At 45.2% G+C, this 23,040-nt stretch overlaps 1 protein-coding gene across 4 annotated transcripts in view; it reads right to left on the bottom strand.

Annotated features, from left to right (window-relative positions):
- EXOC3L2 (exocyst complex component 3 like 2) overlaps nucleotides 1-23,040 on the bottom strand; it is a 457,018-nt gene that overhangs the window by 154,436 nt on the left and 279,542 nt on the right. For all 4 annotated transcript variants that reach the window (XM_069207753.1, XM_069207755.1, XM_069207754.1 and 1 more), the window contains exons 3-4: nucleotides 11,474-12,116; nucleotides 7,933-8,047 (exon numbers count right to left, since the gene is read on the bottom strand). In XM_069207753.1, coding sequence (XP_069063854.1) covers nucleotides 7,933-8,047; nucleotides 11,474-12,116 — 758 coding nt within the window. The remainder of the gene's footprint in view (nucleotides 1-7,932; nucleotides 8,048-11,473; nucleotides 12,117-23,040) is intronic.

Here is a 23,040-nt window from a genome sequence, read left to right as displayed (position 1 = left end):
AGTGGGGAGGGGTCAATGGCCTGAAACAGGTGGTGGTCTCCTCAAATATCCCAGTGGACTGTTTGCTTGGAAATGACCTGGAGTCCTCTGCATGGGCTGAGGTAGAATTGAAAACCCATGCAGCCATGCTGGGTATCCCTGAACTGGTGTGTGTCAAGACAAGGGCACAGTGCAAGGCTCAGGGTGAAAAAGTAGAGCTGGAGCCTGGAAAAAGGGCCCAGCCTACCAAGAGAAAAGGAAAGACAACTGGGAAACCAGCTGCAACACAACAACAAAAAGAGAACCTCTCTTCTCAGGAAGAAGTTCTGCCCTCTGAGGGAACTGAGCCTATGGAGTTAGAACCTTATCAGGTTGAGCTCTTAGGCCCAGGGGGAACCTCAAGGGAGCAGTTGTGTAAGGGGCAAGAAACCTGTCCCTCTCTTGAAGGCCTTAGGCAGCAAGCTGCTGAAGAGTCCAATGGCAAGAAAACTGGAACACATAGGGTCTATTGGGAAGATGGACTCCTTTACACTGAGGCAAGAGATCCCAAATCTGGTGCCACTAGGAGAGTGGTAGTGCCTCAGGAGTTTAGGGAGTTCATACCAACCTTAGCCCATGATATTCCTCTTGCTGGGCATTTGGGACAAACCAAGACGTGGGAGAGACTAGTCAACCACTTCTACTGGCCCAACATGTCCCAGAAAATCAAGGAGTTTGGTGTCTCCTGGACCACCTGTCATGCCAGTGGTAAGACAGGTGGACATCCAAAGGCCCCCTCATTCCACTTCCAGTGGTGGGGGTCCCCTTTGAAAGAGTGGGTGTGGACATAGTGGGTCCACTTGAACCTCCCACAGCCTCAGGGAACATGTACATACTAGTAGTAGTGGATCATGCTACTAGATACCCTGAAGCTATTCCCCTTAGGTCGACTACTGCCCCTGCAGTAGCCAAGGCCCTCATTGGTATTTTTACCAGAGTGGGCTTCCCTAAGGAGGTGGTGTCTGACAGAGGTACCAACTTCATGTCAGCATACCTGAAACACATGTGGACTGAGTGTGGAGTGACTTATAAATTCACTACACCCTACCATCCACAAACTAATGGCCTTGTTGAGAGATTCAACAAGACATTAAAAGGCATGATCATGGGGCTCCCTGAAAAACTCAAAAGGAGATGGGATGTCCTCTTGCCATGTCTGCTTTTCGCTTACAGAGAGGTGCCTCAGAAGGGAGTAGGGTTCTAACCCTTTGAACTTCTGTTTGGTCACCCTGTAAGGGGACCACTAGCTCTTGTGAAAGAAGGCTGGGAGAGACCTCTTCATGAGCCTAAACAAGACATAGTGGACTATGTACTTGGCCTACGTTCAAGGATGGCAGAGTACATGGAAAAGGCAAGTAAAAACCTTGAGGCCAGCCAACAGCTCCAGAAGTTTTGGTATGACCAAAAGGCTGCAATGGTTGAATTTCAACCAGGGCAGAAAGTCTGGGTTTTGGAGCCTGTGGCTCCCAGGGCACTTCAGGACAAATGGAGTGGCCCTTACCCAGTGCTAGAGAAGAAGAGTCAGGTCACCTACCTGGTGGACCTAGGCACTAGCAGGAGCCCCAAGAGGGTGATCCATGTGAACCGCCTTAAGCTCTTCCATGATAGGGCTGATGTGAATCTGTTGATGGTAACAGATGAGGACCAGGAAGCTGAGAGTGAACCTCTCCCTGATCTCCTCTCATCAAACCCTAAAGATGGTTCAGTAGATGGAGTGATCTATTCAGACACCCTCTCTAGCCAACAGCAATCTGATTGTAGGAAGGTCCTGCAACAGTTTGCTGAGCTCTTTTCCCTAACCCCTGGTCAGACACACCTGTGTACCCATGATGTGGACACAGGAGACAGCATGCCTGTCAAAAACAAAATATTCAGACAGTCTGACCAAGTTAAGGAAAGCATCAAGGTGGAAGTCCACAAGATGCTGGAATTGGGAGTGATTGAGCACTCTGACAGCCCCTGGGCTAGCCCAGTGGTCTTAGTCCCCAAACCTCACACCAAAGATGGAAAGAGAGAGATGAGGTTTTGTGTGGACTACAGAGGACTTAATTCTGTCACCAAGACAGATGCCCATCCCATTCCAAGGGCTGATGAACTGATTGATAATTTAGGTGCTGCCAAATTCTTAAGTACCTTTGACTTAACAGGAGGGTACTGGCAAATCAAAATGGCACCTGGAGCAAAAGAAAAGACTGCATTCTCCACACCTGATGGGCATTATCAGTTTACTGTTATGCTCTTTGGTTTAAAGAATGCCCCTGCCACCTTCCAAAGGTTGGTGAATCAAGTCCTTGCTGGTATGGAGTCCTGTAGTGCAGCTTATCTTGACGATATTGCTGTCTTTAGCTCCAGCTGGCAGGATCACCTGGTCCACCTGAAGTAGGTTTTGAAGGCTCTGCAATCATCAGGCCTCTCTATCAAGGCATCAAAATGCCAGATAGGGCAGGGAACTGTGATTTACTTGGGACACCTTGTAGGTGGAGGCCAAGTTCAGCAACTCCAGCCTAAGATCCAGACTATTCTGGACTGGGCAGGTCCAAAAACCCAGACTCAAGTCAGGGAATTCCTTGGCTTGACTGGGTATTACAGGAGGTTTGTGAAGGGATATGGATCCACAGTGACAGCCCTCACAGAACTTACCTCCAAGAAAATGCCCAAGAAGGTAAACTGGACTGTAGAATTCCAACAGGCCTTTGACACCCTGAAACAAGCAATGTGCACAGCACCAGTTCTAAAAGCTCGAGATTACTCCAAGCAGTTCATTGTGCAGACAGGTGCCTCTGAACATGGGATAGGGGCAGTTTTGTCCCAAACAAATGATGATGGCCTTGACCAGCCTGTTGCTTTCATTAGCAGGAGGTTACTCCCCAGGGAGCAGCGTTGGAGTGCCATTGAGAGGGAGGCCTTTGCTGTGGTTTGGTCCCTGAAGAAGCTGAGACCATACCTCTTTGGTACTCACTTTGTAGTTCAAACTGACCACAGACCTCTCAGATGGCTGATGCAAATGAAAGGTGAAAATCCAAAACTGTTGAGGTGGTCCATCTCCCTACAGGGAATGGACTTTATAGTGGAACACAGACCTGGGACTGCCCATGCCAATGCAGATGGCCTTTCCAGGTTCTTCCACTTAGAAAATGAAGACTCTCTTGGGAAAGGTTAGTCTCATCCTCTTTCGTTTGGGGGGGGGTTGTGTAAGGAAATGCCTCCTTGGCATGGTTACCCCCTGACTTTTTGCCTTTGCTGATGCTATGTTTTGATTTGAAAGTGTGCTGAGGCCTGCTAACCAGGCCCCAGCACCAGTGTTCTTTCCCTAACCTGTACTTTTGTTTACACAATTGGCACACCCTGGCATCCAGATAAGTCCCTTGTAACTGGTACCCCTGGTACCAAGGGCCCTGATGCCAGGGAAGGTCTCTAAGGGCTGCAGCATATCTTATGCCACCATGGGGACCCCTCACTCAGCACAGACACACTGCTTGCCAGCTTGTGTGTGCTGGTGAGGACAAAACGAGTAAGTCGACATGGCACTCCCCTCAGGGTGCCATGCCAACCTCACACTGCCTATGCAGTATAGATAAGTCACCCCTCTAGCAGGCCTTACAGTCCTAAGGCAGGGTGCACTATACCATAGGTGAGGGCACCAGTGCAAGAGCACTGTGCCCCTACAGTGTCTAAGCCAAACCTCAGACATTGTAAGTGCAGGGTAGCCATAAGAGTATATGGTCTGGGAGTCTGTCAAACACGAACTCCACAGCACCATAATGGCTACACTGAAAACTGGGAAGTTTGATATCAAACCTCTCAGCACAATAAATGCACACTGATGCCAGTGTACATTTTATTGTAACATACACCCCAGAGGGCACCTTAGAGGTGCCCCCTGAAACCTTAACCAACTACCCGTGTAGGCTGACTGGTTTTAGCAGCCTGCCACTCTCAAGACATGTTGCTGGCCACATGGGGAGAGTGCCTTTGTCACTCTGTGGCTAGTAACAAAGCCTGCACTGGGTGGAGATGCTTATAACCTCCCCCTTGCAGGAGCTGTAACACCTGGTGGTGAGCCTCAAAGGCTCACCCCCTTTGTTACAGCACCACAGGGCATTCCAGCTAGTGGAGTTGCCCGCCCCCTCCGGCCACGGCCCCACTTTTTGCAGCAAGGCCGGAGGAGATAATGAGAAAAACAAGGAGGCATCACTGGCCAGTCAGGACAGCCCCTAAGGCAACCTGAGCTGAAGTGACTCTTACTTTTAGGAATCCTCCATCTTGCAGATGGAGGATCCCCCCAATAGGGATAGGAATGTGACCCCCTCCCCTTGGGAGGAGGCACAAAGAGGGTGTAGCCACCCTCAGGGCTAGTAGCCATTAGTTACTGCCCTCCCTGGCCTAAACACACCCCTAAATTCTGTATTTAGGGGCTCCCCTGAACCTAGGAACTCAGATTCCTGCAACCTAAGAAGAAGAGGACTGCTAAGCTGAAAAACCCTGCAGAGAAGACGGAGACACCAACTGCTTTGGCCCCAGCTCTACCGGCCTGTCTCCCCCCTTCTGAAGAAACTGCTCCAGCGATGCTCTCCCCAGGGACCAGCGACCTCTGAATCCTAAGAGGACTGCCCTGCTCTGGAAGGACCAAGAAACTCCTGAGGACAGCGGCTCTGTTCACCCAAGACTGCAACTTTGTTTCCAAAGAAGCAACTTCAAGACAACTGCGTTTCCCGCCGGAAGCGTGAGACTTGCTACTCTGCACCCGATGCCCCCGGCTCGACTTGTGGAGAAACAACACTTCAGGGAGGACTCCCCGGCGAACTACAAGACCGTGAGTAGCCAGAGTTGCCCCCCCCTGAGACCCCACAGCGACGCCTGCAGAGGGAATCCCGAGGCTCCCCCTGACCACGACTGCCTGACTCCCAGATCCCAACGCCTGGAAAAGACTCTGCACCCGCAGCCCCCAGGACCTGAAAGATCGGAACTCCAGTGCAGGAGTGACCCCCAGGAGGCCCTCTCCCTTGCCCAGGTGGTGGCTACCCCGAGGAGCCCCTCCCTTGCCTGCCTGCATCGCTGAAGAGACCCCTTGGTCTCCCATTGATTTCCATTGGAAATCCGACGTGTGTTTGCACACTGCACCCGGCCGCCCCCGTGCTGCTGAGGGTGTACTTTCTGTGCTAACTTGTGTCCCCCCCGGTGCCCTACAAAACCCCCCTGGTCTGCCCTCCGAAGACGCGGGTACTTACCTGCTGGCAGACTGGAACCGGGGCACCCCCTTCTCCATTGAAGCCTATGTGTTTTGGGCACCACTTTGAACTCTGCACCTGACCGGCCCTGAGCTGCTGGTGTGGTAACTTTGGGGTTGCTCTGAACCCCCAACGGTGGGCTACCTTGGACCCAAACTTGAACCCCGTAGGTGGTTTACTTACCTACAAAATCTAACAAATACTTACCTCCCCCAGGAACTGTTGAAAATTGCACTGTCTAGTTTTAAAATAGCTATATGTAATTTATTTGAAAAGTATATGTGCTATTGTGATTATTCAAAGTTCCTAAAGTACTTACCTGCAATACCTTTCATTTGAAGTATTACATGTAAAATTTGAACCTGTGGTTCTTAAAATAAACTAAGAAAAGATATTTTTCTATACAAAAACCTATTGGCCTGGAATTGTCTTTGAGTGTGTGTTCCTCATTTATTGCCTGTGAATGTACAACAAATGCTTAACACTACTCCTTTGATAAGCCTACTGCTCGACCACACTACCACAAAATAGAGCATTAGTATTATCTCTTTTTGCCACTATCTTACCTCTAAGGGGAACCCCTGGACTCTGTGCATACTATTCCTTACTTTGAAATAGTGCATGCAGAGCCAACTTCCTACAGGAATGTTATAAAACAAGGAGTCCTGGGTGATATGAAATACACAACAAGAGCAAAGCTTGAGTTGCCTATGATGTCACCCAGAATCCTTAGGTACAATTGTATGTTATGTATGGCCAGTCCAAACCTGTGTTCAATGGCCATGCAGGAGAAGAAGAGTCAAGGGTGAGACATACATAATATGGCCGTACCTCCCTCAGTACATCCAACACCCATGCCCACCAGCTTCTGGATATCAGTAACAATGGTGGACACTCCAAACCACACCTCCCTCACAGTTCCATAAGTAAAGGTTCGGTGCACTCCTTCCTCAGCACCCGCAATTGATTGGTACTGCTGCTACAGCAGAAAACATGTAAGAACACACAAACCAGAATGGTGCACCAAATCATCAGAGGCCAGGATCCTGAATATGTTGACATTTTTAGTTAGTGACTTCCTTTATTCCATCATAGCACAAAAATAGACAACGCATTTCGTAAAATAGACTTGGACTTCCTCATGGTTTTAAACTACCCCTTTGCCCATTTGGCCATAATGTATGTGATAATTGGTTTGTTGGATTGGATTACGGCATGATCATACTTATGCTTTTATACTGAGAGCCCTGAGGAAGTTCAAGTCTATTGATTGAAACATGTTGGCTGTTGTTGTGCTGTTGTGATGGAATGACAGAAGTCAATAAATGAAAATGTCAACATATCCAGGATCCTGGACACTTTAATCATTGGGTGCCCCATTCCAGTTTGTGTGAGCTTCTGGACATTACATCACCCTCCCTATCCCCATGAATTGGAATGCCCAGTATCCTACCACTCTCTCACGCTACCCTCAGCATAATCTCTCACTCAAGCATTAAAAAATATTTAAGGGCTCATTTACAAAGAAATGACGCAACATGGCACTTCAAGCCAGCTTGCTGTGCCACGCAGTGTCATTTTTAAAGTGGAGGGATGCATCGTATTTACAGAAATATGATGGATCACTGTACTTTCCTCTATGCTGGCGCACAAACGGCAGCCTAGCACTAACACAGGCACCCTTACGCCATGGTGCAAGGGTGCCTGCGTTGCAGGGCTGTTTGTTTATGTGCAGGAAGGGACACCATCCTGGACATAAACAAGAATTAATGGGTTTTTACTCTTTCTGTGCGTGCTGCAGAATGCAGCAAACATAGAAAGAGGAAAAAATTGTAAGAAATAATGTTATTTCTCCCTGTTGCACCACTTTAATGCCACCCCTGAGGTGGCAAGGAATCTGATGAATTCCAAGCCTTGTAAATCTGAGAACTTGTCAGATTCCATGTGTGGGAGCACCCACAGCAACACAGATGGATGCCTCTTTCACACAGAGTTATGTGTGAAAGGGAGCCATATTTACAAGGCCATACGAAGTAATGCAAGGTGGCTTTGCATGTCCTTGTACATATGGGCCGGCACACTGTGCCACCGGAACGCCCAAAAAAGTGATGCTCCAGGTGAGCAGCGTGCCACCAGTGGTTTGTAAATGAGGCCCTGGCATCCTGCCACCCACCCTCACTACTGGCTTCATTTATCATCAATCCCGCCATTTTTTTCCTAAAAGAGTAGTGCACAGTCACCCACTTACACCACTCTCTATTCAACCCATGCTCCAATAATACCTGGTATCCAGCCACCCACCCACAAACTTCCCTGTGATTTACCTCCCCAACCCATCCAAAGTTGGGCTATGTGCCTTCCATTGAATCATAGAGCCAGCATCACACCGCTAAGCAATCTGAAAGCCCTATTAGCATGACATGGAATTTGTTTATGATGTAGCAATAGTGGGAAACAACTTTTGTTCATCACAAATAGTTTTCTACTGTTGTATGTTGTAGAATGGAACTACTAGATTTAGAATCTGGTATTCACGCTACAGGCTCTAAGGTAGATCCACAAATAACATAAATGATCTTCCATCGAGAATCTGTGAATAGATCCATGCTGTTGTATGAGGTTGCACAAAACCAATAAAAACAGTTAAGGACAGAGACACACTCTGCTCACAGAAGAAGGCCCTTACCTGGACTGCACTGACACATCTATCCTCCAAGTCCATCTGGGTCTCTAGGGCCAGAAGAGGACCCAGCTGATGGAGACTAGCCAAAGACGCAATCTCTGGACGTCCAAGCACTTCCCTTGGGAACAGAACAAGAAATAAATCAGGAAGGAAGCAGAGACACAAGCAGAGAACTATTCAACCAGTGAGCAACTAACTGGCAATAATTTCTAGTGCATTTGCAATTACAAAAAGAAATCACAGCATTTTATATAAAATGAGAATCAGCAGGCACATCCCGACAGCCAAAGACCTGCTTTGAGGCTTAATTTGTCGAATAATAAGAGCAAGAGCCCAAAGATTTTTCAGAATACAGTTGCAGGCACAGCCGAACATAAGTTTCCAAATGCCAAGGCTGGGCAGTCTTGGATCTTGCCTCTTTCAACCACCACCAAACACGCCTTGGCCTTTTATCTCACTCTTACACTTTCTTTTTCTTCCTTGTTTTCTCCCTTTGTCTCTCTTTTTCCTTTTCTCTCCTCTTCTCCCGTTTCTCTTTCTTGCCATGGGTAAAAGTCTTTTGAGACTGGCCCCGCCCCCAGGCATCCTCAGTCTCTTCTGGGACTTAGAGTCCCTGTGACAAATCTGCGCCAGTCCCTAAAAATGAGCGCTGATGGGCCCCACCTGCAACCACTCGCTCAAATTAAGTACTACCTGCCTACGAAGGACACTATTTAACCTTAAGCGTCTCTCTTCCTGTCCAATGTACTACTGTTGTTGTCCTACGGCTGTTACCAAGTCATTAGAATGAATTTAAAGATTTGTCTTCCCTGCTTCTAATGGAAAGCTCTTCTCTCCGTCAAATCTGCAAAACAACTGCTTACTTATGTTACTTCAAGTCTCTTCATTCTAGTGCCATATCATAGTCACGAGTTTTAGGGTTACTGTCCTGCTGAACAATGCAGTTCCGTGTACTGCCAAAAATAATATTTGTTTTGCTATCATACTGTATAAAACATTTCAGAAATAAGTGCAAGTGTCTTGTACGTTAAATGCCAGACATTGCCTAAGGATGAACAAAAAACACAGAGTAGGCAGAAATAGATTGTAAAATAAGAAATATGAATGTTATTAATAGCACCTGTTACTTACAATGCTTAGTAATGGCAGAAATGAGGTAAGAAGCATAATATATAAAATGAGTTATTATCAGCAGTTTTACGCAAAAAGAATTCATCTCTAGAAAGCCAAGCTGACTGTTGAAGTCAATGGTTGTCCCCGTTTTTAATATTTATTTAGAGTTTTAGCATTAATTTTTAGATATTTTCTCTTTTTATGTATTAATTAATGTATGGATGATTAATGGTCTAAATTTCGACCGGATAAAGAGAATTGAATTGACTGTTGAATTCGTTTCTGAAAATATTAACTATCCCAGGCTATATTTTATAACTAAGAGCACTTGGGGTGGGATATTGACTTGTCTCTTTTGGAGTACTAGCTGAATTTCATCCTAGATATGCAACCTGTCCATATGGGAGGCGGTACTGTACTCAATGAAGGGTGTGGAGCTATGTCTGCAAGGTTATTACATCTGTCAGAGGGGAGCTTCTTCAATTAAAAGGGTCTTCTTCGTGGAAAGAGAGCTTTGTTTACAGGAGGGGAGCTAGGGCTATGGAGTGAAGTTTCGTTTGCAGGTCAGGAGTTGTGTTAATGGGATGGGACCTTTGCACACAGGAAGGAAGCTTTATCTATAATAGGGAAGCTTTGTCTGGCTTGCACCTTTTTCTTTTTTGGAAGCAGACCTTATAGTAGTGGGGTTTATGGGAAGAGAGCTTATGGGAGTGGAGCTTTGTCCATGGCAGGGTGCGTTAGTACTCAGGGTTGTTGACAGAAGTGAAGCCTCCTCTAAAGTGGAAAAGTCTCTTCTGCTGGTAAAGGCTTTATGAATGAATGGGGAGCATAATTAGTTTGAGGGTAACTTCGTCTATGGGAGAGTAGGAATCTTTTTCTAAAGGATTCAGGACTGTGACAGGGGTCCACCCATTACATCAAAAAAGCTTTGTTTAGGTATTTCAACATAATCATAGCTTCTTCAATGGGAGACGAGTTTGTCTGTGAAAGAGGAGCCAAGAGTTTGGCAGGGGATCTTCACACATGAAAAATGAGCATCATCTACTCGCAGAAAGATGTGCCCACTCTGGATGAATAGGAGTCTTACAGGGGTATACTAAAGGCCTGATTTAAATCCTGGCAGGGAAATACGCCATATTACGATCCCATTAAATCCTATGAAGATTGTAATACAGCGGACTGGATATCCGTCATGTTTGTGACAGAGTATTTCCTCGGCCAAGATCTAAATCAGGCCCTAAGTCTAAAAGAGAAGACGAATGCAAGTGTTTATCTAAATGGAGCTTTGTCCACAAAATAGGAGTTTTATCTATTGGCACACGCTCTTTTGGTGGTAGGAAATCTTCTCAGGTAGGTGCATAATCAATGTTGATATTTTATTCATTGGCAAGCTTTATGAGGGGTTTTATGCAGTGGGCGTTGCATTTCTATGAAGCATTTAATCTATGGAGTGCATTGTATAAAGAACCATTTCTCCTATGCGGTAAGGAACCTATGACAATGTTTTTTCCATAACAAATACTAGCTATGTAGAGTTTTATCTATGGGACCTTTATATAATAAAGTAATCTTTTGCGTACATTTTCAAAAGGATTTATCTACGAAGCTTTATCGCTAAATCCATCTGTCACTAGCAATACAGTCTATGGTGAGGTTTAATCTATGATGACAATTTATCTGTGATCTGTTTGAGGCAGTTTTTCTGTCGTGTTTGTCATTCATGTTGGCTCTTAATTCATCAATTTATCTAGGTTCCTCTAAGGCAACATGTATATTCATGACAACCAGACTAATGGTGAATGACTGTATGTTAGAGTATTGACTTCAGAAATATCCTGCTACAAGAATATCATAGAAAATCTTTGAAGACCTAAATATTGTGGAGGTAGATATATATTGGTACTTACTGTGCTTATGAGTACCTTGCAACTATCTATATTTAAATCATCAAGGTACATTTAGGTGTAATTAGGTTTAGTAAACCTTTACACACTTATCAGCCTTGTTGATATTTTGGTGGTCAATGTTGTTGATATTTTTGTAGCATGATATTTAAAGCTCGCATTCTGTTACCATACATGGTGTATGATAATCTCAGTACTAGAAAGAAAACGATCATTCAACAGAGTGCGCAGTCTATGAGACAGACAGACAGACAGACAGATCGATCGAACGCTCGATAGATAGATAGATAGATGTGTCACTAAAGCTCATAATGAGGAATATGGTGTGTTGACAGAATTGTTTTGGTCCTCGGTTAGGGCTCATCAAAGTAGTGACATATTGATATCTCATATGAGTTCTGATCGCTTTCTCCTTAAATACGTACACACTCAAAATAAGTCACCAGTGATGGTAACATTAAAAAGGACTCACTATTAAATGTTAGTGTTAGCTTCTTACCACTCCAAAGTGGTTCAAATGTCCTTACCTGTTATAGATGTTACTGTTCCAATCAAGAACAACATAGAGGTCATTGATATCCTCCAGGTTCCTCTGGACGACCTCAGCAAGCCAGCTGGCAATGCCATCATGGCAGCTCTTCAAGTAGACTTTGAAGACCTCATATTCCTTGGGATAGATACAGATAAGGTGGTTTTTCACAGCGTAAAGGTCCTCCACAGCACATTTCTTTAGTTTGTCCATCTGTGCAGAGATAGAAACCCCCCTCTCCTCTGTACACCTGCAGAGTCTCTTGGTCATGGACATCTTAACTGCTTCAGCCCATCTCCTTTTCATCTCTCTTGGCCTAGTGCCTGTCACACTGGAGCCACCACTTGCTTCAAGTGCCTTCTTGTCAGTGGCCTCCTCTTGGTCGATGACTCGTATCACATCCTCCAGGGGCTCATAGATTCTCCTGACTGTCAAAGACTCGTCCACCACAGCCCAGAGCTGCTCCATGAGGGCCTGGTACAATAGAGCAACATCCTTGGTCTTTCGGCCACTGTCCTTGCTCATTTCTATGCTCTCGGAGCTCCTTTGGCTTTCCAAGTCACATTCAGCCTCCAGGTCAATGATGTGCATGTCAGCTACCTGCAGATCCCGCTTTTGTATCAACTGATGGATTTCCAAAACTAGAAAGACAGAAGAAACAATCAATTCTCACGTAAGATATCAATCAAAACAATGGCCATATGGCGACACAGTTTGCAGAATTTGGAAGGGTATACACAAGCAATGATGGGAGTTCACACAAGGGCCTCATTGGCAGGCCACATATAGGAGTACACACTCCTCCATCCACTAAAGAGGACACTTGCAAGGTGCCACTGAAAGGCACACACAAAGGCAATTTTAGAAGCTACCATACATGGCAGCATTTATAGGCCATACCAGAAGTATTGAAAGAACACACCTGTTGTACTGAAAGGGCACAATACAAATCTGGGAGGGCAACACAAGAGTAGCAATGGAGAGTGAAACACAGGCAGCACTGGTAGTTCGCACAAACAGTCATCTGGCGGCAACATTAGAAAGTTGTAGAAAGAAAGTTATTGGAAAGTTATTCACATGCTGCAATGGTGAAAGATCTCTCTCTCTCTCTCTCTCTCTCACACACACACTCTCAAAGACACAAACGTGCATGCACACACACACACATACACAAACACTGCATTGGTTATTCATGGTGATATAGAGAGTGAATTCAAAAGTTACAAATCACAGCACTGAAAAAAAGAGAAGATATTTTCATGACTTCACAAGCTCAAATTAGAGAAGGGCTGCGATACGTAGTGACGTCTATGACTGATCTCGAACAGTTATATCTGAGGATCTAGAGAATGTCTCCACAGAGACACTTTAAGGCATGGGAAAAGTATCCTCTGGTTTATGGCACCAGCCTTTTAGGGTTCCCTGATAAATCCGACTCCGTCCTCCACACAGTCCTAACCCGATGATCGTGAATGATTTTTAAACATAGATTTTTCTTAATACCATTTTCCTTTAATTTATTCTTCATAGGGGGTAATGTGTGGGAGTCTATGAAATACTTTTTGCAGAGAAATGTTATGTTAGTTTTTCAACGCCATATTCATAAAAAAAGTTCCTTTTAAATCAGAGCAGGACCTCACATATAAGAAATGGCAGTGGGTCGAAGACATTATTTGCAATAATATTAGTGAGCCTCTGCTACTTTATAATATTGAAACTGCACATCACTATCCCTGAATATTAGATGGAAGCACATTTAAAATTTGAACGAGTCTGCATGTACAGAGTCGACCTGACCAAAGAGGGCATGAAAAAGCTGAAATTGGATTACAATTTCAAAGCTGTCCTGAACAGGGGCCCCAAAAATATGCTTGGCCCAGGGCCCACTAAATAGTTAAGACTTCCTTGTGCCTCCAGGAAAAATTGTAATCCCTAAGTTGTTTGTAACTCCTACATGAGGGGCATGCATAGCTCCTATATTGTAAATTTAACTTTGCAGATTATTGGGCCTATGCATGAAACGCTGAAATGAAGAATTAGTTTAGAAATGCCTAACCTGCAGCAGAAGATTCTCAAAGAAAATAGAAAAAATCTCCAACATCCCAGGGGCTCCTAAGCAACGGTGGAAATGGGACAGAAATGGACACAAGTGGGACATACCTGATAGGTTGGTTACTCAGAGGGTTGAGGATCCTGCCACAGGTTTGATAGACTACTATTCTCCCCTGGCATGGTTAACAGTTCCCATTATTAGTTGTTTGCCAACATTTACAGAGAAATAAATTAACTCCTCCACTCTGCACACACAAATAGACCCTCCTGATGGTTCACAGAAATATTCATCAGGTTCATAATAAAGTGTATTTCGTTAAGAAAGGCTCAGCATACTTACTGTCGTATAAACAGATGTGATAAAGCCAAAGGCTGATAAAAAGCCAATGAGAAGAAAGGACACAGGGGGTCATTCCAACCCTGGCGGTCATCGACCGCCAGGGTGGATGACCACGGAAGCACCGCCAACAGGCTGGCGGTGCTTCCCTGCCCATTCTGACTGCGGCGGTAAAGAATGACCGCCATAGTCTCAAGATGGAATAATGGTGTCCCAGTTAAAAAACACGTTCTTTCATAGGGAGGGGAACACAAATTTGTTTTGCAGAAGTGAGATGCCAATCTCACCATTTCCTGAGGTGGTAGGTGGGGTAGTGGAGGTAGTAGATATCCTAATGGCATGAAATGATGTCTTCGCTAAGTACAATAATGTATGGAGAGTGTAAAATGTAATGCTAGAAAATGGAATTTAATGCATAATGAAATCTGACGGAACTACCTACATCATCTCTCAAATTATCTCTGGACCGTCCCACACACTGTTCACACACTGGACATTATCGTCTGCAAACCAGAGCTAGTAAACATCACTAGAATCACTCCAGTCCCATTTCCTTCTCTCGATGAGTCAAATAAAAAATAAAAGCTTTACCCAACTCCCTATCTTGCGTGACAAAATACAGATAATGCAAAAAAAACACTAGGAACAACACTAAGGCAACCTTACAAAAAACATATCTATAACAAGAATTTGCAATGGAATGGGTCTCATCTTTACTCAAGTTGGAGCTATTAGTATTGTATATTCCTGATTGGACTTTTCTTGCCACATAAATTAAAAATTAAAAGTAAAACAGTTGACTTAAGCAAGCTGATTCAAAACGCCACCGCCTCCACGTGCATGAGCACGAAGGTGAGACAAAAGAAAAAAGAAGTTTGCTCACAATCAAGCGTACTGGCAAATGTGCAATTATCCATGTAATAATGTTGATGGCCAAGGTGGTAACAAAACTGCCCCAAGGAGGGACAAACGTAAAGCATTTACCAATGATAAAGGATTTTTGAAAGGCAAGCCATGAACAAATGATAGTGATGGGAGTGTGGTGAGCGTGGTTAAAAGCCCACAAATAGATTACAACAGGCCAAAAACATAGCTGAAATAAAAATATGAACAGAGAAGCTTTATGAATAGATGCAATCTGCCTTTAACCAAGTTATCACCCAAAGAAAATCAAGACAACAAAAAGGGAAACTGAAGAATCCTTGGATGATTGATGATGAATAAAATAAAAGGAAATAAATATTAATTTCAACAAACATGGTACAAAAATAAACAGCCTTCGGGACCAAACATACCTAGAAAGACACAAGAGGATGTAGAATCATACACCAAAAAAACAAATCTATCACTAAAGGATGACCACAGCCAAATGTCTCTCAAAAGAACTAAATAAGATTTAATGAGAATTTCACAATCCAAATTGTGCAACAACACTAGCTGCTCAATCTCAGAGCAGTTCTGCAACCAAGCACCTAATCCCTGCTTCTCTAAAGCTGATGCACTAGACGCAATTCAATTTAAAGGAAAAGGAGGTGGTTTTTACAGCCTTCAAAGGATACTCGTTGGAACACCCTCTAAGTCCTCCTATCAACAATTGTCTCATACAGAATTATGTGAGCTGGTGAGATTGAGTGGTCCAGAAGGCACAACCTCAGGCCCTTGCTCCCAATAATATTATATAACTCTTACTATTAACCTCGATAGCAGTCTCAACACGGAGCATCATCAAGAACCTCATATTTCCTTCAGATCTCATAACATCACACATACAATGGCTAATTAAGAAGAATATCTTGAAACTAACTGATCCCAACACATAAAAACCCATTTCCAATAGTTCACTCCTTGGACAACAGATAGAAATGGCTAACTTCTCCCAGATTTCAAAGCACCTGGTGAAAAACTCTTTACTATCTGACCACCAAAACACTTCTGGGTGGCAGGAGGCCTTTGTTGTGGCTGGTCTCCATTTGGGATCACGTGAAAAACTACAGTAGATAAGGAGGGAGTGGCAGCACTCATTTTCTTGGACCTACCAGCTGTATTCAGTATCATGGAATCTTTTGAGCAGGTTATATGATATGAGAATCAAATAAAATATCCTTAACTAGATTAACTCCTGCCTTAAAGACAAGGTCATTTCTAGCCCCTTGTTCTCCTCCAACCTATACAGCACTGAAAGAAGCGTTCTGCACAGACCAATTATCTCACAGCTTTTGGTCAATGTCTAAATTAAACCACTCCCAGAACTTATCAGTTCTTTCCAACTCACATGCTAAAAAAATGCTAATAATATCTAGATAATCCTAAAACCAAAACACCTTGGATTAGATGACTTCCACAAAGCTGTCAAAGATACCAACCAATGAATGATAGAGAGTCACCTCTAACTCAGTTCCTCAAAAACAGAAATCCTAACCTGCAGGGAATGAAAAGGCTACAATCCATTTGCAAGGGGTCATGAAGAACTATGAACGCTGCAATCAACCTCCTCCAAGGTATAGAATTATCCTGGATTTATCTCTCTCCATAATATCACAAGTCAACCATTTAACCATATTAATATTCTGCACCATAAGGATATTCTGATGCATCTTTCTTCATCTTGTTTTACATCAGAAGAAACTTGTCAGCCACCTCACTCAATTTATCCTGTCAAAATTATATCACTAGATTATATACAAGGGCGTATCAAAATCTATTTTGAGAGAACTCCAAGTAATTCCAAACACAGCAGAATAACAACTTCTGTACCCTTAGATTCTTGACTACATTTTACCAGCTCTGAAGGCGCTGCACTGGTTGACTGTTGCCATAATATCTACATTCAAACTACTATGCATAACGCACAAGGCTATAAATGGAACTAGACCAGTTTACCGATGAAACTGAAAAACTACAGGAAAGGATGCTTCGGTCCGCACTTGCTTCACTACTAATTGTTTCACCACAAGAGAAGAAAACTATGGGAAGTACATCTATCTTTGTCCAAAAGGCCAAATTATTGAAATTACTCCCAGGAAAGATATGGGCTACAGTAAATCACCTAAAGTTTAAAAGAAAGCTGAAAATATGGCTCTTTTGCGCTTGAATCTCAGAGTATAGCCTCGAGTACGGATCTCTCTAGCAACCAATCAATCAATACATTTGTTGAGCGTGCTCTCGCCCAGTAGGGTCTCAAGGTGCTGGAGTGGGTGGGGGGTGCTACTGCTCGAAGAGCCAGGTCTTGAGGCGTTTCCTGAAGGTAAGGCGGTCCTGGGTCTTGCGTAGGTTGGTGGGGAGGGAGTTCCAGGTTTTGGCAGCGAGGTGGGAGAAGGATCTGCTGCCGGTTGTGGTACGCTGAATACGAGGGACTGTTGCAAGGGCGAGGTCAGCGGAGCGGAGCTGTCGTGTCGGGATGTGGAAGTTAAGTCGATCGTTGAGGTAGGCCGGTCTGGTGTTGTGGAGGACTTTGTGAGCGTGGATTAGGATTTTGAAGACGATCCTTTTGTTGACGGGTAGCCAGTGTAGGGATCTGAGGTGGGCGGAGATGTGTTTGTGGCGAGGGAGGTTGAGGATGAGATGTGCTGAGGCGTTCTGGATGTGCTGGAGTTTTTTCTGGAGCTTGGCCGATGATCCTGCTTAGAGGGCATTGCCGTAGTCCAGTCTGCTGCTAACGAGGGCGTGGGTGACCGTTCTTCGGGTTTCCACGGGGATCCACCTGAAGGTCTTGGGAGCATTCGAAGAGTGTTGAAGCATGAGGACGAGATGCGTTGACTTGCTGGGTCATGGAAAGTGAAGAGTCTAGTATGAAGCCAAGATTGCGTGCGTGGGTGGTGGGTGATGGGGGCGGCCCCAGGGTGGCCGGCCACCAGGAGTCGTCTCATGCTGACTTGTTGGGTCCGAAGATGATGATCTCGTTTTTTTCTGAGTTTAGCTTGAGGTGGCTTGCTGTCATCCAGTTGGCAATGGCGAGAAGTCTGGTGTGGAGGTTGTTCTTGGTGATTGTGGGGTTCCACGTGAGGGAGAGGATGAGCTGGGTGTCGTCAGCGTAGGAAATGATGTTGAGGCCGTGGAGTTGGAAGATGCTGGCGAGCGGAGCCATGTAGCTATTGAAGAGGGTGGGGCTGAGTGAGGATCCCTGGGGGACTCTGCATATGGTCTTGGTGGCCTTTGACTGGAATAGGGGGAGGCGAACTCTTTGTGTTCTTTCAGAGAGGAAGGAGGTTAGCCAGTCCAGGGCTCTGTGGCGAATTCCGGCGTCGAAGAGGCGTGTGCGAAGGGTTTGGTGACATATGGTGTTGAAGGCTGCAGAAAGGTCGAGAAGGATGAGGGCAGCGCTTTCACCTTTTTTTAGCCTGGTCCTGATGTCGTCGTTGCAGGCGATGAGGGCGGTCTCGGTGCTGTGGTTTTTGGGGAATCCAGACTGGGAGACGTCAAGTAGGCTGTTGTCCTCCAGGAAGCGGGAAAGTTGGTTGTTGGCTATCTTCTCTATGACCTTCACGGGGAAGGGGAGTAGTGAGATAGGACGGTAGTTTTTGAGGTCTGGGGAGCGATGATTTGGCTGGCCTTATTGAAGACGTGGTGAGGGCAGGGGTCTGTGGGAGAGCTGGAGTTGATGGTGCTCATGGTTTTGGTGGTTTCTTCATCGTTGGTGGGATTCCAGGCGTTCAGTACGCTGGTGCAACCGGGTGCAGTGAGGTTGACATGTCAGTGGTGGTGGTAGTGGGGGACGGCGTTGCAAAGCTTCCATGTATGTCTGTGATCTTGCAGTGGAAGAAGCTGGAGAGGGAGTTGCAGAGGTCTTGTGAGTGAGAATGGTCGATGGAGCAGGATTTGGGGTTGGTGAATACCTTGATGATGTTGAATAGTTCCTTGCTGTTGTGTGTGTTGTCTTCTCTTTATAGAAGGATCTTTTGGTGGTCCGGATGAGCTGGTGGTGTTTGCGCATGGCTGATTTGAGGGCGGTGAAGTTGCTCTCTGATTGTTCTTGGCGCCAGGCTTTGTCAGTTTTTGGGCATTCTCGTTTGGAGGCCTGAAGTTCTGCGGTGAACCAGGGAGTTTTCTTGTTGATGTGGGTGTTGTTGGTTTTCTTGAGTGGAGCGAGGGTGTTGGCGCAGTCGTCGAGCCATTGTTTGAGGTTGAGGGCGGCGGTATTGGGTTCGTTGGTTTTGGGTGGTAGGGATTGGGCGAGGTTGGAGATCAGTTTTTCCTTGGAGATCTTGTTCCACTTGCAGTGAGTGATCGGATGCTGTTGGTGGTGGATGGTGGGTTTCAGGAAGGAAAAATGAACGCAGTGGTGGTCGGTCCAATGGAGTTCGGTGGTGTGAGTGAAGGTGATATGGCTGCTGGAGTAGAAGATGGCGTCGAGCGTGTGCCCAGCTGATTGGGTGGGCGAGGTGACCAGTTGCTTGAGGCCAAGGTTTGCGAGGTTGTCCAGTAGGGCAGTGGAGTTGCAGTCGCTGGTGCTCTCCAGGTGGAAGTTAGGTCACAGAGGAGCAGGTAGTTCAAGGAGGCGAGGGCATGGGAACTGATTGTGTCGGCGATGGCATTGCAGAATTGGGGGCGGGGACCTGGTGGTCCATAGATGAGGGTTCCTCTCAGGGTGGTGTTGGCGTTGATGTGTATCTGAAAGTGTAGGTGCTCTGCGGCATCCAGGGTGTCGTTGGTGTTGGTGGAGATCCTGATGGAACTTCTGTGGACTATGGCGATTCCTCCTCCTGGTTTGGTGATACAGTCTCTTCAGGTGATCTTGTAGCCTTCCGGGATAGCTATGGAGATGTCTGGTTCAGATGAGGGGGTTCATCCATGTTTCAGTGAGGAAGGTGATGTCAGGGGAGGCTGTCGTGAGTAGGTCCCAGAGCTCAATAGCGTGCTTGTGGACGGAGCGGGTGTTGAGGAGGATGCAGCTGAGATGGTTGGGGTGTCTGGCGTTGTTGTGGTGCTTGGTGGCTTGATTGCAGGAGAAGCGGCATGAGCAGTAGGCAAAGGGTCCGTGGGTGTGCCTGGGGTCAGCCTGGATGCACACGGTGGGCCGTCCGGTGTTGAGTGCGTGGTGCTCTGTGGTGGTGTAGAGGTGTCTTGAGGTGGGGGAGGTGCGCGGGCCAGGGGGATGGGCACTGGGCACGGTCCAGGCGCGGACGGGCGCAGACGGGCATGCCTATGGCGCGCCACTGGCGCACCTGCCATTAAGAAAGTGAGGTGGGAGGGAGGAGCAGCTGGGAGGCGGGAGGGGGTGACGAATGGGGGCGCGAGGGTTTGGGGCCACAGGGGACGAAGCGGCGGGGACAGGGAAACCCGGCAGAAACCAGCAAGCAGAAGTGGGCAGCAAAAAGGCAGAGACAGCAAGAAAAAGGCAGAAACAGAAAAACAGAACAAAACAGAAAACGGGCACAGAAAACAGAAAACACCAGATAACAAGACTAACACACAATACTTATGCCTTCCAATAGGCACCAGGGATGAGGCGCAGGCGGATGCCTGCGGGTGGTGGAGGGCCTCGAACTCGAGTCAGCAGTGAGGGCGGGGTTAGGAGCACGAGGGCAGTCTGGTGGAGCTGCTCGTCACGCAGAGTGATTCCTGGCCTTAAGTCAGGTCAGGGGTCACAGGGCAACAGGAAGTGAGGACTGAGTGTAACACCAAGAAACTACAATTCTAACAACTTTCAGTACTCACATGATTTAGAGTATATAACTTTGTAAATACAAATAAAAAGCAGCATCAAAGACGCCATCTTCTACTTTATAAAGCAGTTGAGAGTGCTATTGAAGAGAATTGTGCCTGCAGGGAGAATTAAAAGCAATATTCTTTAACACCACCCCTGCTTGAGCCACTAAAAATACTTATAACCAGCGCCTCCATATATTTTTGGCTGTCTGATGTGGAGCTGCGAATAATTTGTGAATAAACTCCTGTGTCCCAAAGTGGTGCAGACCCTGGATTTTCACTTTTTAGTAATGTGTGTCACTTGATGTTTGTAATTTGTGTGTTATACATGTATTTTGTATGTTACATATGTTGTTGCAGTGCCAGTTAATCACATTAAGCACTTGTATATTGCTTTATTTGTCTTTTGTGGTGACAAGTACATTTGATACCATTTGAAAATTCTTGGACAAGTTTAAAATTAAATTGTGAGAGTGGTAATTTGTTTGCTTCCTCAATGTAAATAATTTTTTCGAAGTACTGTCAGTGTTGGCTTTTGTTTAATTAATTGATTTATATTGGCTTAGCCTCGCTGTCTAATTGGTCAGACCCCTTTTCTATTACACTATCTTGTACTTTTTGGAATTACACTGCATGTGAGCTATCGCTGAAATGCGCATGAGTTGCATAACAGACTTATTCCATACCTTATAACTAAATCCATGTCAATCCATGATTCCTTTTGTCCGATACTGCTTGGCCTTGCAAATTAAACCCTACTGAGCTCTTTCGCTGCGGAACACTCTCACCAAGCCTGCAAGCATGACTCAAATTACATATATAGCCAACAACACTACTTCCATCTTATAGTCGAGTGTACTACCACAATTTATTCTGATTGTCCTCTGTTCCCTTTAACCACAGATACACAATTAAAAAAATGCATACTGGTACGTAACAATTCTTTTTATCATTAACAACAATTAATAAGTAACTTTCCTCTTGACTAGTAACTGGATACAACTCATCAATATACTAACTTTAAAAATGTGGCATTACTTATAACTTACTGCAACTTACAGTTAGCACTAGAAACTAACTGGACTCCACAGAGTAGTGTGCTACCTTTCCGCAAAGTGCTTCAACACCTCGTCAGGGGAAGTAAGTGCTTTGTAATCTGCAATACAATACAACTGCATGAGGAAGTTGAGTGCCCACGACCATACAATCCACAGCCTCTATGCAGAGGATTTGCATTTGGACAAGAGATGGGAATTACATTTCCTTGCCTACTCAATTTTTTTGTCTTTAGAATGGAATTACATCAGTGGCGAGAAAAAAGAAACCATGGCTTAAAAGTGCTTGGAAGCACTGTGAATGTGTAAGCTCCTGGGGTAAAACTGCTTCCCAGCTTCCATGCCAATTCCTGTTAAGGTCATAGTTTGACTAGCCTCTCTGTTGAAATCACAGAGAAAAAGATTGTGACATCTGTGTGAAGGATAGGCCAATGGGCCAAATTTGTTTTTCAGATTCTGATATTCAGCTTTTTGCGCCCTATTTTTTAAAGAATCCATCAGTGGCCACGAACTGTACACAGATATTTTCATCTATTATCATCAATACAAGTTTCATAACCATGTCATCCCTAGCATGCTACCAGTCCATCCATGAATGCAATGCAATGGTCACAGAGCCATCACTAGGCTGCTGTTTCCTACAATACCTACTTGCAGTATGACTAGCTTTATACTTGTAGGCTATCTATCAATTTAGTCATCTCAAGTGCATACTTTTGCAACACAGTTCCCTCAACCACTTTATTTAGGTGCTATACTGGAGCTACCTGCAAGGATGTTAGTGATCATGATGTAAAGTCCCTAAAGTCCAGCTCCATCTTATGCAGGCCCCAACTCCATCTTAGTTCACAAAGACCACCATCTTCCTTAACGTATACAATGGAAGTCACCATATTCCCTGATTTATGCTGAATCATTGTTATGTCTGCCTGTAAATGCAGATGTTGCTAGACCTTATCTTTCTAGGAACTGTGATAGCGCCAAGTTCTCTGATTAACGACAGATACAGTATCTAATACGACATTCATCTGGGACAAATGTCTACTACTCTCCATGTCAATGTCAAAGAAGAACACACACAGACATAGCACCAAAATTATGTAGTCTTAATTGATGTCCCTTTCCCTTATATTTCATAAGGAAATGTCTGAGACGCTTACCTTGATGCTTTAGACATTCCTAAACTTGTCAGACATTCCAATTTCTGAAAGATTTAGTATATAAGGACAGACACTTGACCACTTGTCAGAAGAGGTCCTTTGCCCAGATTATTGCCTGGGATTGTGTTAGAAACAGTATCACCTGCTGCCAGCACACTTAACACTTTGCAGATAATCCATCTCACTTGAAGACTGAAGCTATTAAAGCCAAGTCCTGGAGGAAGACGTAATGACTACTACCACCGTGGCTGTTTGCCCGTGGGGGGAACACTGTCTTCATGCCTCCCTTGATAAAGACAGCCTTTGCTGTCAACAA

This window comes from Pleurodeles waltl, chromosome 9 (assembly GCF_031143425.1).
Source record: "Pleurodeles waltl isolate 20211129_DDA chromosome 9, aPleWal1.hap1.20221129, whole genome shotgun sequence".
Lineage (NCBI taxonomy): Eukaryota > Metazoa > Chordata > Amphibia > Caudata > Salamandridae > Pleurodeles > Pleurodeles waltl.
Note: the sequence above shows the minus strand (reverse complement) of the source record. Positions and strands in the feature narration are given on the sequence as shown.